The sequence below is a fragment of the Trichosurus vulpecula genome, chromosome 6 (assembly GCF_011100635.1).
Source record: "Trichosurus vulpecula isolate mTriVul1 chromosome 6, mTriVul1.pri, whole genome shotgun sequence".
Classification (NCBI taxonomy): domain Eukaryota; kingdom Metazoa; phylum Chordata; class Mammalia; order Diprotodontia; family Phalangeridae; genus Trichosurus; species Trichosurus vulpecula.
In genome coordinates, this window is record NC_050578.1 from 69,700,389 (window position 1) to 69,717,463 (window position 17,075).

Genomic DNA, 17,075 nt, shown 5'->3' on the forward strand with positions numbered 1-17,075 from the left:
TACAGTTGATAAACTATAAACAATACTGTTCTTTTCAGGTTATAAAAATACTAGCTTCTTTTCTCCACATTTATAGGCACCTCACTGCTTGAGTCAAGGTTAGGTTTGATAAATGATTAAAGGCAATTCTATTACAGCAACATTTTTTTTTTCTTAAAAAGGGAGGGAAATGTTGACTAAAGAGAAACAGTGTATAATTCCGCAACACGTCAAATGAAGGTATTTTGCTGATGTAAAGTAACAATCTAACTCCCTGCAGGATGGCCATTCTATCTTCTGACAGTGATGCTAGTGATAATAAAGCCCTCTGGAAAGTCTCAAGCAAGTTACAGTATTCACTAAAATTGCAGTGAGTGTGGTGACTTGCTGACACGAGCCACCAGACACTCACCTGCTGTAGTAGATGACTCCTAAGGTGGGGAGGCAGCCTCAAGAGCAGAGCTGCATGTCCATGTGAAGAAGGGGTTTTACTGAGCAGCAAAATACACCAAATTGCCCTCAACTGAGCGAACTACTTATTGTTAGACCCGTGAATCTGAGGCTAAAGAAAAAAAATTAAAGACTAATTTGAACTGAGACTGTTTGGGAAGTGTCCACTACAGTAAATCATGAGGGAAAAGGTATTTCTGTGGTTACATGTAAACTTGTGACAGACTGGAAGAGGATGAAGAGGTGGTGGGGAAGAGAGAATGCCACGGGAGTCAGCACCATTGACTCGCTTATGCGATGGTCAAACCAGCTTCATTATACACTTTGAAGATTTTCTTGATTGCGTTAACATAAGCAGCAGTTCTCAAGTCCAGCCCCAGGTTATACTTGATAGCGGTCTGCATAATTTGCCCAGCAGACTGCTCCATCGTATATGCTAACCCGGAGTGTACGATGTCCTTCTCAGAAGCTCCTGATATCCTGTCTTGGAATTCTGCTGTGGGTACAATTGGAAAAGCACCACCATGCCTGCCAAATTTTCTTTCTAAACTTTCTTGAACAGACATGAGCAGGTGGTAGTTAGAATCCCTGTTATATTTGAAAGTCAAACGGCCACAGCTGACATGGCTGAGATTTTTCAGCCATTCAAAGTAAGACACCATCACACCTCCAGCATTCAAGAAGAGATCGGGCAAAACCAGAATATTCCTCTCCAGGAAAATCTTGTCTGCCTCAGGGGTTGTGGGTCCATTGGCACCTTCAGCAATGATCTTTGCTTTGATTTTGGGTGCATTAGACTTAGTCAATTGCTTCTCACTGGAAGCAGGGATAAGTATGTCGCATTCTGCTTCCAAAATACTTCCCTTGTAGGGCTTTGCCTTGGGGAAGCCAATAATCCTCTAGCTCCTTGGGGTTGATGCTATCTGGATTTCATATGCTGCCCTCAGATTCACCAATACCAACACATTTAGCACCAAAACAATGTAAATATCTCATTGAATGAAGGCCTACATTACCAAATCCCTGAATAACAAATGTTTTACCTCCAAATCTTGGAGTCATTCCCAAAAGGCTCATGTAAGAAGCCTCATTGATGAAGTTTCAATTCCATGGAAGATACCACGACCAGTGGCAGAGATACGCCCATGGATACCGCCTTGACTGATGGGCTTACCAGTGACACAAGCATGTGCATTAATATCATAATGCCCCATGGTATTGGCATAGGCGTCTGCGATCCAAGACATCTCTCTTTCACCTGCGCTCATTTCAGGAGCAGGAACGTCAACACCTGGTCCAATAAAGCCCTTTTTTGCTAGTTCTATAGTAAACCCTCTCGTGATCTTTTCTTCGTTATCTGAATACCGTTTGGGATTGATTTTAAGGCTCGCTTTGGCTCCTCCAAAGGGCATGTCAACCACGGTGCAGTTGTAAGTCATCAGAGACGCCAAAGCTTTGATTTCATCTACGCTGACACGGGGGGCTGTAGCAGATGCCCCCCTTGGAGGGGGTACGGTGCTGGCTGTGTGGCCCACGGTAGCCCTTGATCACCTCCCAAGACCCATCGTCTCACTTGATGGGGAAGGCAACACTCAGCACGTGGTTGCAGGGCTTGATGATGCGCAGGATGCTTCGCACTCGCTGGTGCCTCTACTCCTCGCTCTTGGGAGTCTTCAGGTCCTGTACCAGCTGGTCCCCCACGATGCTCGCGCCGCGGTCGAAGAAGCCTTTCACCATCTCCAAGAAGTTGGGATTGTCGTCCCTGGCCCTGGCCGCCTCGCTGGACTGGCGTCGAGGGGCCCGTAGGAGCAGGACTGAGGCCCCAGTCCGGGACAGCTGCAGCCCTTCCCCAAGGTACCCAAACATGGCAGCGACCAGAGCTGCTTCTTTTAACGGTGGAGCTCACGGGGTGCGGGGTTGGAGAAGAGAAGGAAGGGCGAGGGCGCCTGAGCCCCCAGTGATTTCTAAGAAATCACTAATTATTGGCTGATTCAACCTTTCCCCCTTGTTTGAACAGATCACAGATAGTGACCCCAAAGAGAAATAGTAGTACAGGTCTATTCAGTGAGTTAAGGAAAAGGTAAACTTTGTGCAAGCAAAGTGGGACTTTTTACTGTTTTTTCTTTTGGAGTGCTTCTCAGCACTAAAACATCAAGTGCCTTTGATTGAGTCTTGCCTTTTTAGGAATGCCCACACCCTTTTGCTAATTAGGTCATGAGAGGTGTGCTGCCCTCCAGAGGTGTGGAGTCCTTGAGAGGTATGAAGCCCTGAGGCCCTGAAAAAGGGTACATATACCCATAGGATAGCCATTGAACTCAGAATGGAGAATCGAGAACTCTCAGGACTGTGGGAGGAGAGGTTTTGCTTTGAGGTCTCACTCATCCAAAGAGCAATTTGGCCAGATGAGACTCTGCGTAGCCTTGAAAACCCAGATGTTCGTGCTTCTCTCTCTGGTAACTATGTATGTAATGCCTTGGTCAGACAGCTAGAAGCCTCTCTGTTGATTTGTGTTATTTTGCTCTGTTTATGTAATTTCTGTTTGCCGTTTTCTCTGAAGTTCAGGGTGCTTACTCCTCCCCCCCCAACTAAGTGAATTATATATTTTTATGTGTGTGTGTGTGTGTGTGTGTGTGTGTGTTTAATTAATGTGAGACTATGAACCCCTTAAAGTTGCTTTCCTTAGAAAAGCAGATCAAAGAACCTCTGCTATCTGCTAGCAGCCCTCCTGTGTGCTGGTGTCATTGGTCCTTACACAGCCAGGGTAGTGGCAAGTAGCATTGTTGTTACAATGTTTAAAAACTAAAAACATTATCATCACAGTCTAAAATATAGGCCAGTACACAAAGAATTGTCTTTGCTATTCATGAAAACTATTAATAGCAAAGAACTAAGGCTTGGCAATAAAACAGGGAAAATTCTGTGGTTGCTAGTTTAATAGCTACCCTTTTTCACGTTTTTAATGATCCTGAGGGGATAGTGAGTGAGGACATACTAAGAAGGAACATAAGCACTCAGAGGATCAAAAACCAGGCAGTCTATTACTCACAGGCATTTAAGTTTGTATGATGCCTTCAACCCTCAGTCCCATGGGTACACATCAGTGGGTGTCTCAGGAATACAGAGTTCAGATCTCTTGGGTCTCTGCCCTTGTATGTGACTGTTGATGGGGGGTAGATTCACATGGACTGAGTGGGAGGGGAACCTAGGAGCAGTCAATCTGCTGATGGTCTGCACAGTGATTCCCCTTATCAACCACAAGGACACTGTAACTAGTCAAGTTTGACAGCCTTACACGCCTGGATTAGATGAATTTTGCTAACCTGACAGTTTGCTAACCTTGCATTCCTAACCTTAAATGAGGTTGACCAAGCTAGTTGTTGGGTTGATCAGTGGGCAAACATATGGTCACTTCTGTTATCTAGGGCCCAGCAATAGACTGATCCTCACAATGTCACTGACATAATACCACACCAATCGTCTCAATCATGGGAACAGAGCAGATGAAAGTCAAACTCATATAAATTAGTGCAAGGAACAAAGTGGAAAAGAATGGGAAAATAAAGGAAATGAGAAGAGGGAAAAATTAGTAGGTCTCTAAACCCACAGGCTACCACTCAAAAATACTTGGTCCATGCCCTGAGCTGCAGGCAAGTATCTTATTCTAGAGTAGACTTCCATTTCATGGGAGGATAGAGTAGGTCTCATCCTCAGGTGGCCCTCTAGGTCCTTAAGTGCCACCCTTTGATGGAATCCAAACTTCACAGAACAAATCCCCTTAATAAAAGGGGCTCTGTAAAACTTGGACTCAGACAAAAGACCTCATTCAAGGACCTAGAAAGCCACATGTGGGAAGCCACAGGTTCCCCATCCCTGGAATAATTTAGAATATTCAACGGCATTCAAAGCCCTGTCCTGGAAGCTACATTCAAAAATGTTGACTCATGAAAATTTGCCCAAGTGATTTACTCTAACTGCAAAGGTGTCACACCAAACTAGTTGAGACAGCTTAGGGTTTGTTTTTTCATCTGTTTGTTTTTTTTACTCACATTTTGTTGGTTTAAAAATGATTATAAATACACATTTTTTTTTTCAAGAAATCTTCATTGGAACCTTTTTTTCTTTAAGGAAGAAATTCTCCGGGAATTTTACCAGGGAAAACACAGGGAACTAAATTTCTTAATTAAAAATGTGGCAAAACTGCTTCATCTGTGACACTAAACTCCTAGCAGGAAACCAACACGTGAGAAATTATATATTAGCTCATTCTAAGCACCTGTCTTGAGCTGCTTGAGATCAACATGTAATCATGGCATGACCACCATCTTTCCAGCAAGTATGATTCTGCCACAGAATAACTAGGTTATGGTGGATACAGCACTTCAGATGGTGCTCCACAAGCAGAACTCTTCTTTATTCATTTTATTTTCATTTATGTGCCATTTAAAGTATGTCTGGAAAAAAGATAATTAGGGCATTGTAAGTACATGAGATATACTTTCCATTCATAGATTTAACATTAAATATAAGTAAAAGAATAACTAAAATCTTACTTCCTCTGGACAGAAGTTAAAATAATCAAGACTCCCACCCCCCACCCCAGCTTTTTAAGTGAAAGCATGTCGTGTATGCCTACTCTCTTCATTTTCAAAAGTTATAATCTTCATACCACTGGGCCACCCATCTCAACATACTTTGTAAATTAGGATTAGGGAGTTAGGGAATAAGACTTATGTATGGTTAACATTGGTTTATTTTGGGGTTGCTTAAAGCCAAATCTTTGGAAACTGGTTTAAAATTTTTTTAAAGTTATTTTTCAGTTACCAAGATTTCTGCCCCCCCCTCCCTCATTCCCTGAACAAAATTACAGGACCCCTATATTACATAAACACAGTTGATTAGAACATATTCCCATATTGGTTACCTCCTCTAAAAATCAATTTCTTACACTATACTATTGAGATGGATAACATGCTTTTTTCTCAGTCCTCTGAAATTATTGGTGATCATAATTTCAACCTTACAAATGATGGCTTATATAATTTCTCTGAGTTATTAAATCTTTCAAAATTGTTCATTTATATAATACTAATGTTATAATTTAAATTATTCCTTTGGTTCTGCTCACTTCACTCTAACTCAGTTCATAAGAGTCTATCCATATCCTTTGGAAGTCATCTTTTTCCTTTTTTCTCACACAAATATTGTGATGAATTCCATTTGACTGAATAACACAATATGTTGTCATTCCCCAATTGATAAGTATCCTTTTGATATCCAAATATTTTTGTACATATAGGACTTTTTTCTTCTTTCTTTGATCCCTTTGGGATATAGGCCTAACATTGGTATAGTTTTTCTGGATAAGTTATTTTTGGTTGTAGACCTCTATTTTTTGCCTTTTGATATATTTTATTCCACGTATGCTGCTCCTCTATAGGGTAGTTGGTAAAGTTCATGTAATTCCTGGCTGTGGTTCCTTGATATTTGCATTTCTTCTTTCTAGCTGCTTATATCAGTTTTTCCTCTTATGTGGAAGCTCTGGAATTTGGGTATGTTATTTCCTGGGAGTTTTCATTTGGGGGTTTCCTTTTAGGAGGTAATTAATGGGGTCTTCTATTTTGACATTGTGTTCTATTATTAAAATAAGAGCACAATGTGAAAATAGATAAAAATCTACCTCCTGAAACTCCAAAAAGACAATCCCCAATGATTCTCATTATATTGTGATCTATTTTCCAAATACATTACATTTTCCTTTATTTTCTCAATTTTGGACTTTCTTCTAATAATTTTTTTGTCTCCTAGAATCATTAGCTTTCATTTGGTCCGTTTTAATGTTTAGGGAATGACTAAGGTTCGATTTCGTATTTCTTGTGTTAAGCTGTTGATCCTCCCCCCAACCCCAACTCCAAGTTTCTCCACCATAGTTCTCATTTCTTTTATAACACTTCTTAAAAACTCTTATAAAGGGGCAGCTAGGTGGCGCAGTGAGTAGAGCACCAGCCCTGGAGTCAGAAGGACCTGAGTTCAAATCTGACCTCAGATACTTGACACATTTACTAGCTGTGTGACCTTGGGCAAGTCACTTAACCCCAATTGCCCTGCTTTCCCCTCTGCAAAAAAAACAAACAACAACAACAACAAAAAAACTCTTATAAAGTTGTGCTTCATTTCTTCTAGGAGTTTTAATTAATCTTGATTGTGGTATTTTGGGGTTACTCTTGTGTTTTTCTTGGTCATCCCTGGCATCATACAAATCATTTATTGATTCATTTATTTTTATTCATTTTTGGTGTGGAGGCCCCAGGAGGTGAATTCTTTTCTACTCCCAGGATCAGTCTATGTTGAAGCCCTTTCCTTTGTGCTTTGCCTAGACAGCCTCTTCCTTCAGACTAAGTTAGGACCCCTTCCTTCCACCTGACCCCTTTCTTTCATCCCAGACACTGAGGTTCCTCCCTCCTTCTGGGATTGGCCTTAATTGAAGCCCTTTCCTTGGGAGGAAAGAGGAAGAAGGCAAGGCCTTTTCTTTAAACCTTGGTTAAATCTGAGGTTGCCTTTCCTCTGATCGAAAGAGCCTAGTTTCAACTAGGCCTTTTCCAGGGGAGGGGGACCTTCTAATTTTTGTTTAAATCACCCTTTTGAGGTCCTTTTCTTCCACAGCAAGCTAACCGAAGTCTTTTACTTTTGTCCCCCTGGGGATGCACCCTATCTACTGCTTTTCAAGAGAGGCAAGTTGTATTGTGTGATGATCAACTTTGATAGACTTGGCTCTTCACAGCAATACAATAACCTAAGACAATTCAAAAGACTCATGATGTAAAATGCTATCCACATCCAGAGAACGAACTATGAAATCTGAATGCAGATCAAAGCCTACTATTTCTACTTTTTTTGTTTTTCTTTCTAGTGGTTTTTCCCTTTTGTTTTGTCTTCTTTCACAACATGACTAATGTGGAAATATGATTATGTGATTGCACATATGTAGCCTATATCAGATTGCTTACATTCTTGGGGAGAGGAGAAGGAAGAAGGGAGAAAAAAATTGCAACTCAAAATCTTATAAAAGTGAATGTTGAAAACTAAAAATAAAAAACTTTTTTAAAAAGGAGAAGTGAATTGTATGGTAGTCAGTTTAGTGGCCTGGCAGAGCTGAGCTGGCATGTTTCTTTCTACTCTGCTATCAAGTGTTGTTAAAATACAATTTTCTCAATTTATGCTGTCTTTGTAGTAGCAAAAATAATGGGAGGCCAAACAAGTGCTCATCAGTTGGGGAATGGGCTGAACAAATTGTGGTGTATAAATGTAATGGTATATTTAATTACACCTTAAGAAATGAAGAGTATGACAGATTCAAAGAAATATGGAGAGACTTATACAAATAGAAGCAGTGAAATGGGCAGGATCAGGAGAACAATTTATACTGTGACAACATTAATATGAAGAAAACCAACCTTGAAAGACCTCAGAACCCTAATCAAAGCATCAAACAATTGTGGCAGAAAGGTAATGGAGATGTGCATTTTTAGAGATGCAGGATGAGGTGTACATTCTCAGACATCTCCAATGTGTTGATTTATTTCTGCTAGATAATACTTGTTACAAGGGAAGGAAATGTGGGGATAGTAGGTTGATGGGCCATGATGGGCTGAATTTGTGATTTCATTGATAAATAGGACTCCTAGGTGATTGCTATTTCTTATACAAATGAAGATCCTGGGCACTTTTTTTTTGTTTGTTTTTGGCAGGGCAATTGGGGTTAAGTGACTTGCCCAAGGTCACACAGCTAGTACACGTGTCAAGTGTCTGAGGCCGGATTTGAACTCAGGTCCTCCTGACTCCAGGGCCGGTGCTCTACTCACTGCGCCACCTAGCTGCCCCGATCCTGGGCACTTTTAATGCAACTTATAGTATTAGTCACCCAGAACACTGAAGGATTAAATGATTTGTCCAGCACCCTACTAAGTACCAAGCACTGAGCTAAGTGTTGAGGATACAAAAAGGCAAAATACTGTTCCTGCCCTCAAGAAGCTCACAGTCTAATGGCAGAGACAACAAGCAAACAAATATTTAAAAACTACATATGGGAAATAATGAACAGAAAGAAGGCACCAGAATGAAGAGGCATTGGAAAATGCTTCCAGTATAGGTGGGATTTTAGCTGGAAGTCAGGGAATACAGGAGTCAGAGATGAAGAGGATGAACTGTCTAGGCATTGGGGACAGCCAGAGAAAATGCCCAGAGCCAAGAGATGGAGTGTCTTGTTCATGGAACGGCCAGGAGGCCAGTGTCACTGGATTGAAAAGTATGTGGTGGGGAGTAAGGTGTAAGAAGACTGGAAAGGTAGGAGGGGGCTAGAGAGTGAAGGGCTTTGAAAGCCAAACAGAGCATTTTGTATTTGATTCTAAAGGCAACAGAAGCCACTAGAATTTATTGAGTAGAAAGGTGACATGATCAGGCCTGGATTTTAGGAAAATCACTTTGACGTTAGAGTGGACAATAAATTGGATTGGACCTACCAGCAGAAATGAGGTGATGAGGGCCTGCACCAAGGTGGGGGCAGTGTCAGGAGAGAAAGAGGCATATTTGAGAGAAGTTACAAAAGTGAAATCGACAGGTCTTGGCAACAGCTTGGCTATGAGGGACGAGATAGTGAGGAATCCAAAATGGCACTTGGGTTAGGAGCCTCAGGGACTGGGAGGGTTGTGGTGCCTTCAAACAAATGATCAAAAGGTATGTGGCAGGCTGAGGCTAGTTCTCTCTCCACTATACTAAGTTGCCTCATATGTGCAAAAAATTCAAAACTGCATTAATTAAAAAAATTTTCAAATGCCCAGAAGAAAACAAAAAAGTATAGAAGGGGACAAAAACAAATAGAATACTTTTGTTAGTACTCTGTTATATCCATCCATCCAGCTATCTATCTATGGATATATAATACACACACATACACAAGAAGAGCTCAGTTTTTAAATAAAAATTTCTTTTTTTTCTTTCCCTATGTTTTAACATGACTATTAAATTCACACATTAAATTACCATAAGACCAATTAATTTTAATATTTTAAAACTGCTTCAGTCACTTTCATTCTACTACCAACACTTCTTTTCAGTGTCTCTTGGGTTGAAATCCCTTTTCCAGGAGTATGTAAACAAGGGACAAACTTTCAACCTCAGTGTTATCTCAAGTTACTATCCTTCACTTCTATCTTTTCTGCCTTTTTAAAAAACGGATCTATCTGGGCATCTAGTGCAGTGGATAGACTACCAGTCCTGGAGCTGGGAGGACCTGAGACATAAATCCATCCTCAGACACTTAATAGCTGTGTGACCCTAGCCAAGTCACTTAACCCCGATTGCCTCCAAGAAAGAAAGAAACAAAGAGCAAGCCAACCAGACTGTGAATTGAAGAAACTCCCTGTGCTGATGCAGACAGACCTAGTTTGGCCAGGCTCACTCAGTAGGTCTGACTCTGAGGCTATGACTTTATTATTACACTTTGCCCCACGCTGACTCTTTCCCACTAAACAATCACTATTGCTGACACACAACTTAACGGTGTTGGAGGCTGAGAGCCCAAAGAAAAGATTCAGCGCGGGGATGGTGCAGACGGTGCATTAGGTCACCAGATGAAGTATCTTCAGGGAAGCTTGTTCACCCACCAAGATAATGTTCTTATTGTCTGCACCAAGTGGTGTGTCATAAGGTGAATGGTCTGGATCCCCTCATCCCCTTCGGATATGGAGACAAAGGACATGCCTCTAAACGATAAAGTGATTTTCACTTCTTGGGTGGAAGAGGTCTTCTTAAACCAATTTTCTTGTCTTTTAGCAAAGACTGAACTTGCTCCGCCGCATTTTTCTGAAGTTCAATTTCGTTTAAGCGCTTTAGTTCATACGCCCTTTCAGTTTCTATCGCTAAAGATAAAAATCAAAATGTCAAATATTTATTAAGTAGCTACTGGGCTAGAGGTTGTTCCTACAAAGATAAAAATAAAACAGTTCCTGAAGTGAAGGAGCTTGTACTCAAACAAAGGCACATAGATGAATACATGTTAAATATATACAAAGTAATTTGGGGAAGGGCGGGGCACTAGCAGCTGAGCGGATTGGCAAAATCTTCACTCTCCATATGAATTTTGAAGGAAGCTAGAGAGGCAAAGGAGTGAAAAGAAATGGAACATCATGTGTGCAAAAAACAATTTGGTTGGGCTGAGGAGTGTGTAAGGGGGAATAATGTGTGAAAAGCCTGGAAAGATGGGCAGAAGGCAGTCTGTAAAGGGTCTTAAATGCCACATTATGGAGTTTGTACTTGATCCCAGGGCAATGGGAAACTCCCAGGGTTTATCAAGCAGTGGAGTGAGATGGTCTGACCTGAGCCTTAGAGATGATAATTTGGTAGCTGTATGGAGGATGGATTGGAGAGCAGAGAGGTTGTTATTGTTTGTCCTTTGTTCTCAAAGAGGACCAATGACATCAGGAAGGTGATGTCTTGGCTTGTGAGTGAATTGGATTTAAGTGAAGCAGAGCTGTGCAAAGTCACTGGCCTCACTCTCCTTCAGAGTCGTGGGAGTTCTGTAGCAAGGCATAGTCAGGACAACTGACTATGGTCCACAAAGGAGAGAGGATTTGAGGCAGGGAGACCAATTAGGAGGTAATTGTAATTGTCTAGGTGAGATGCGATGAGAGACTGAACTAGATTGGTGGTTGTATGAGTAATGAGAAGGGAAGAGATGTGGTAAATAGGAAATAGACACAGTTTGACTTTTTCATCAGGCATAACTTGGTATAAAACAGATTTTTTTTTTTTTACTCTAAGACAGTCACATCCTGAAAACTTAATATAAAGATGTTTCATCTTCATGAGCCACCAGTATGTGCTGAGCACTCAGCCAGAGAACAGTAGAGTGTGTATGCGAATGTAAATCCATTTAATCATTTTTTGTTAGAGACTATCTGGATTAAGTTAAAGACATTTTAACCAACAAGAAAAATGTGACAAAATTTACAATTTAGAAGTGTTTAAAGAACTTACTTTCTGCTGTGGGGAGTAGTACATCCTCTGTTTTTTTCCCAAGATTCATTTTAAAAGGAGTGCCATAAATAATATCTTCAAAAAGTGGCACTCCAATACTTGCAATGTTGCTGTACAAAGCTTTCGTAAGCAAAGCCAGCTCCCAGGGCTCCTGACTGTGACAGAAATAAGTGGATACGGTGAATTAGTCAAAATACAAAAATATAAAAAGCTACAATAAATATATGCCAGACACTCGGGCTATTCTGAGGCTTCCCAAGGTTGCTAATCGGGTTAATTGAGGGCATGCTATGTGTAATAATAATACAGAAGTGCATCTGTATGCTGCTCGGTCAGAAGAATACTGGGGTGAGCAGGCTCCTCCTGCAATGAGATAGGGGAGGACGGTTGTTTGGTTCTGCCCTTGAATAGAGCTGCTTTTCAGCTGCCTACCAGCTTCGCTAAGTATGGCCCCTTTGCCTCTGTAATTCATAGGTAAATAGAAAACAAAATCTAATGGCTTTAGCTTCCCACCAGGTTGTTTTTTGAATCATTGTCCTTGAATGATCACCAACCTTAGGTCATAGAATTATGGGATTTCAGAGGGACCTCAGTTACTATCTAGTCCAATTTATACCTGACAAAGAATCCTCTATCACACATTTAACAAGCGGTCATCTGGTCTTTGCTGAAAACTCCTCAAGTAAAAGAGTCACGCTACCTCCTCCAACGCAGCCCATCCACTTTTGGATAATTCCAATTATTTGGAAACATTTCCTGACATTAAGCCCTTTTGCCTCTTTGCAATTTCTACCTCTTGGTCCTAGTTGGGCTCTCCAGATCAAGCAGAATGAGTCTTAATTCTGCTTTCACAATGTTGGCATTATGTTCTCTCCAAGCTTCTTTTGTCCAGGCTAACCAAATACATTTGTAACATTTGCATCAGAGAAGGATTTTGGTTAATTTTGGGAGTGGTAACACTTTTATTGCCTAAAGCCTCTTTTAGAAACCTGGGAAAATTTCAACATTGACACAAATTCTACACTTAGGAGCATACTGGCCTTACTACGTAAAAGAGGATGTTTTATATTGTTAAAAGGAAGATCTTAGCATAAACTATATATTGTGATAAATCATATTCTTAGTCAATAGGATTCAGTCTAGCTCCTCTCTAGATTCCCCCAAGGAAAAAGAAGTGCTTTGAACTCATTTGGGAGAAAAAAGGAAGATGTCACTTCTTACTTATCACATCTACCTTTTCATCATCCCGAATCTTTAATTTTTAGTTTTTAGTTTTTATGGGTAGTTTGAGATGAGAAGGACTGGGGGTCAGGAGGCCTGTGTTCATATCCTACCATTGACATTGAGTTGGAACAAGTAATTTCTAAACCTCATTTTTCTTATCTGTTCATGCTTTGTAAACCTGGAAGTACCATAGAAATATTAGCTAACTAAAATAAAGGTAAAAGGCTCTGCTCAATTCTGTATCCATGGGTGTTTAATTCCAGGGTATTTATGGAACACAAGTCATTGTAATCAGATCGACAAAGCACTGTTGCAATTGAATCAGTTTTCAAGTCATAGAAATACTTCTGTTAGAATGAATTTTCCTTTGTAACGGTGCTTCTTATAGTGAAATTTCATCTGTCATTCAAATTAAGGCCCATACGTACCTGCAACTTCAAGAAAGCCACCTCAGCCACCTTAAATACTGAGTTACTCTAAATTTTTCTAAAGTCATGTTTTCATGGCATTTCAAGGGCATCTCTACTTATTTTAAGGGCAAATGTTTAAATGTTCCAAATATAAATATAAAATATAAATATATGTTACAGGATTACGAGTAGATGACAGAAAAACATGAAGCAAATAGGATATAAAAATCCACAAAGATTGCAAACTTAGTATTGCCTATATTCTTTTAAAATTTAGTCTTCATACGACAGGTATGATGTGTAATGTATGACATGTGACAGGTCAACGTGTAATATCCGAATAATCCCCAAATGTGAACTTCACAAAGACATGCTACAACTGGGGATAGAACAGTGTCGTTGTTGTTGTTCAGTTGTTCCAGTCTTGCGTGACTCTTTGTGACACCATTTGGGGTTTTCTTGGCCAAGATACTAGAGTGGTTTGCCATTTCCTTCTCCAGCTCATTTTACAGATGAGGAAACCAAGGCAAACAGGGTTAAGTGACTCACCCAGGACAACACATCTAGTAAGTGCCTGAGGCCAGATTTGAATTCAGGAAGATGAGTCTTCCTGATTCCAGGCTTGGCACTCTATCCACCGCACCATCTAGTACTCATAAGAATCCAGATCATTGAGTTCCTGAGGTTTTATTTCCTTTCTGATTGATCTTCCTTTGAAAGGTAGTCTCCTTCTGGCCTGGAGTCCTTTCTTCTCAGGATTTGAATAGGGTGGTTCTCACAAACAAAAGATATTTTAGAGACACAATTATAGCCTATACCAGAAAGTAGTTGGCCATTTTCTCAGTGGCCTGAAAGTAAAGAGGGACCAGCAACTTGTTTTTTCTCTACAGTAGATATGGATAAAGAAGTGAGAAATGTGCTGACAGATGCCACTAGAAAGATGACTGTATTAACAAACTTCATTTTTACCATGAATATCCTATCAATACTTACACGTTGTAACAACTTCTACGCAAAATTGATTTCACTGTGTGCTTTCTTGGCAAACCATATGCCATAGCGAATAATTACAATTTGACCTCTTTCGATGTAAAAATAAGATCTTCTTTTATCACCCTTTGTCTGAAATGTTCACAACAGAGAGGATTAATGCTAATGTTTTTCATTTGAAAATTTATTCTAAACAAAAAAAAATACATAAACATTCAGGATAAACCCTGAAAGACTTAACCCTCTTCTAGAAGATGCTACAGGCTACATTTTTCAGTGTTTACTCTCGATATTACTTGATTATCTTTTTTTTGCTACCATTTAAATCATTCCTTCCCCTCAAACAAGATGTCACAATTGATGAGGAGGGTGGATGATCAAACTATGATTTACTTGCTGGCTAATCTCAGAATCAGAGTTGGAAAGGACCTCAGCAGCAGCCATCTTGTCCAGTCCACACCTGAGTCTCCTCCACAATATTTCTGAGAAATGGCTGTCTTCTAGTGTTTTCGTCATTACTTTCCCAAGCAAGTTCGCTTAATTTTTGGACAAGTGGGTTAGGAAGTTTTCCCTTACATCTTCTACACCCTGCTCTTAGGTGTAACTTGTTAGGGCCATACAGAACAAGGCTTCCACATTATAGTCCATATACCGGAGGACAGGCAAATTATGAGCCTGCCCCCATCTTCTCTTTTCCAGGCTAAACATTTCTAGTTCTTTCCAATGGTCCTTGTATAGCACAGTCTTCAGTCCTCATCCTCCCAACATTCTGATCTCTCCCCTGTTTTATCAATGTCCTTTCTAAAATGTGGTACCCAGGATTAAACACAATATTCCAGTTGTACTCTGACAGGGGTAGCCCAATGGTTTCCAATTCTGTTCAGTCGTTTCAGTTGTATCCAACTCTTCATGACCCCATTTGGGGTTTTCTTGGGAAAGATACTGGAGTGGTTTTGCCATTTCCTTCTCCAGCTCATTTTACAGATGAGGAAACTGAGGCAAACAGGGTTAAGAGGCTTGCCTAGGGTCACACAGCTAGTAAGTGTTTGATGCTGGATTTTTACTCAGAAAGATGAGTCTTCTTGATTCCCAGCCCAGTACTCTGTGCCACCTAACTGCCCCATTTTCATTATCACACTGTGTTTGTGACCATGATAATGGCGTGCCAGAGATGGAATGTGACTTTTACAAGAAAGATAACTTTTACAGGGGGTTATCTTTCTTTCTTTTTACCCCCACCCATAAAAAAAATAAAATAAAAGTATAAACCAGATGGCTCTTCTTCTTCTTCTTCTCCTCCTCCTCCTCCTTCTCCTCCTCCTCCTCCTCCTCCTCCTCCTCCTCCTCCTCCTCCTCCTCCTCCTCCTCCTCCTCCTCCTCCTCCCCCTCCTTCTTCTCCTCCTCCTCCTCCTTTCTTTGAGGCAACCAGAGTTAAGAGACTTGCCCAGGGTCACACAACTAGTAAGCGTGAGGTAGCATTTGAACTCAGGTCTCTGTGCACTGTGCTGCCCAGCTGTTTCTTAATGTAAAAACTGAGCTTTTTGGAAAAATCACAAGTCTCCAATTTTTAAGAGTTTCATCACGTTTATTTTCTATGACACTCAGACAAATGATGTGATCTTCTTAAGGAGCACTAGTGTACCTTCCAAAGCAGCTCATCTCTCTTTTGGGAAAATTCTAATTCTGAGGAAAATTTCCCATATACAGAAAACTGTTCAATTTCTACCCGTTGCTCACAGATCTGACTTGAAAGGGATATACTTTCTAGAACCCAGTCTTCTTCCTTCTTAAGGAAATTTACTAAATGATGTTTTCTTGAATTGTTTTTGTTTGCTTTGGAGGCAGGATCTTTACCCGAATAAAAGCAATTGTGACCTTACAGCTCCTGAAACCCTTAGCCCCACCCCTCTCTCCTTTGCGGCTCGCATCCTTCTGCCCCGCAGAAGTTCCACGATACACCTCTCTTCCCCTTCACCCTGCACTTGTGTGCACGTGCGTGCGCGAGCGCGCGCGCGCGCGCGCACACACACACACACACACACACACACACACACACACACACACACACACACACACACACACACACACACACACACACACACACACACACCCCACCGACACACGCACGCACCCCTGAACCAGCCCGCCCCACCAGCTTCCCTACCGATGTTCGCCTTCTCGGAGGTCTCCTTCCGAGGGGATGGCCCGGTCCTCAGCGCCAGGCAGGCGGAGGCATCAGGCCGGTTCTGTTCAGCCCTGGTGCCCGCACCCTTCTCAGAACAAGTTCTGCTGGGACAGCTCCTCCAGCCGGGTCCCTTCCCGGAGCGCTGCCCGGGGTCCTGCCCAGGCGCTGACGCAGGTAGCCCACAATAAAGGGGCTTTGTGGCCAACCCCCGCATCTGGCAGCCAGTGTCAGGCCCGCAGTGCCCAGGAGTTGGCTCCAAAGCTTACAATGTCGGGCGACAGCTTATCAATGGAAAGAGCCCAGAGCTGGAGAGTCCCAGGATATGAGTTAGAATTCCCAATTTTTCCACCAGGTTCTAGGGTAGAGTCACTGACTCGGTTTCTTCATACGTAAAACGAGGTGAACTATGCTCCTTTTTACCGAGATGGACGACTATGGATGTGGAATGTTTCATTTGCTTTTAGATATGATGGATGTAGGTAGGATGTAAGGAGGAATATATTAAGAAGTGAAGATAAAAACACAGAGTATCAATAAAAATACAGAAAAAGAAAAATTGTGGCCATCTCTGGTTTTTTTTTCCATTTTCTGTATTTCCATTAATAATACTGAACACCCAAAATGAAAGCCACCCTTTTCTCTCTGGTCATATTTTAAGTCATTAGAAAGAATAGTACAAGATTTGGATCGAAGGAGAGAAGGAAGGGAGAAGTCTCACAATAACAGAAAAAAAAATTAGGAAGTCAGAGAAATAGAACACATTTTTGGAAGTACTGTGTGCACAGCAGTATCCCAAGGCCCTTGGG

The 17,075-nt window shown here is 41.2% G+C and overlaps 1 protein-coding gene and 1 pseudogene across 2 annotated transcripts; both read right to left on the reverse strand.

The window, feature by feature from the left end:
• Positions 1-719: 719 nt before the first annotated feature.
• Positions 720-2,295, reverse strand: LOC118854640 (annotated as a pseudogene).
• Positions 2,296-4,519: 2,224 nt separating this feature from the next.
• On the reverse strand, positions 4,520-16,405 carry C6H4orf36 (chromosome 6 C4orf36 homolog). 2 transcript variants are annotated; one of them, XR_005010628.1, is made up of 5 exons: positions 16,249-16,380; positions 14,088-14,216; positions 11,461-11,615; positions 10,089-10,343; positions 4,520-4,880 (listed from the first exon to the last, which is right to left on the reverse strand). XR_005010628.1 is itself a non-coding variant. In XM_036762560.1 (4 exons), exons 2-4 carry the CDS (start codon positions 14,150-14,152, stop codon positions 10,207-10,209), a joined length of 357 nt encoding a protein of 118 aa, XP_036618455.1. In that variant the 5' UTR covers positions 14,153-14,216; positions 16,249-16,405; the 3' UTR covers positions 9,849-10,206. The 2 variants fall into 2 exon arrangements, 1 of the variants encoding a protein (XP_036618455.1); XM_036762560.1 differs by lacking the exon at positions 4,520-4,880 and having other exon boundaries at positions 9,849-10,343; positions 16,249-16,405.
• Between the last annotated feature and the right edge of the window lie 670 nt (positions 16,406-17,075).

Excerpts from the sequence above, each read along its gene's own strand:
- C6H4orf36 (XM_036762560.1), bottom strand. The coding sequence starts at position 14,152 with ATGGCATATGGTTTGCCAAGAAAGCACACAGTGAAATCAATTTTGCGT. Across the intron at positions 11,616-14,087 it reads CGTAGAAGTTGTTACAACGT|TCAGGAGCCCTGGGAGCTGG; the intron begins GTAAGTATTGAT and ends TTTCTGTCACAG. Across the intron at positions 10,344-11,460 it reads ACTACTCCCCACAGCAGAAA|CGATAGAAACTGAAAGGGCG; the intron begins GTAAGTTCTTTA and ends TTTTATCTTTAG.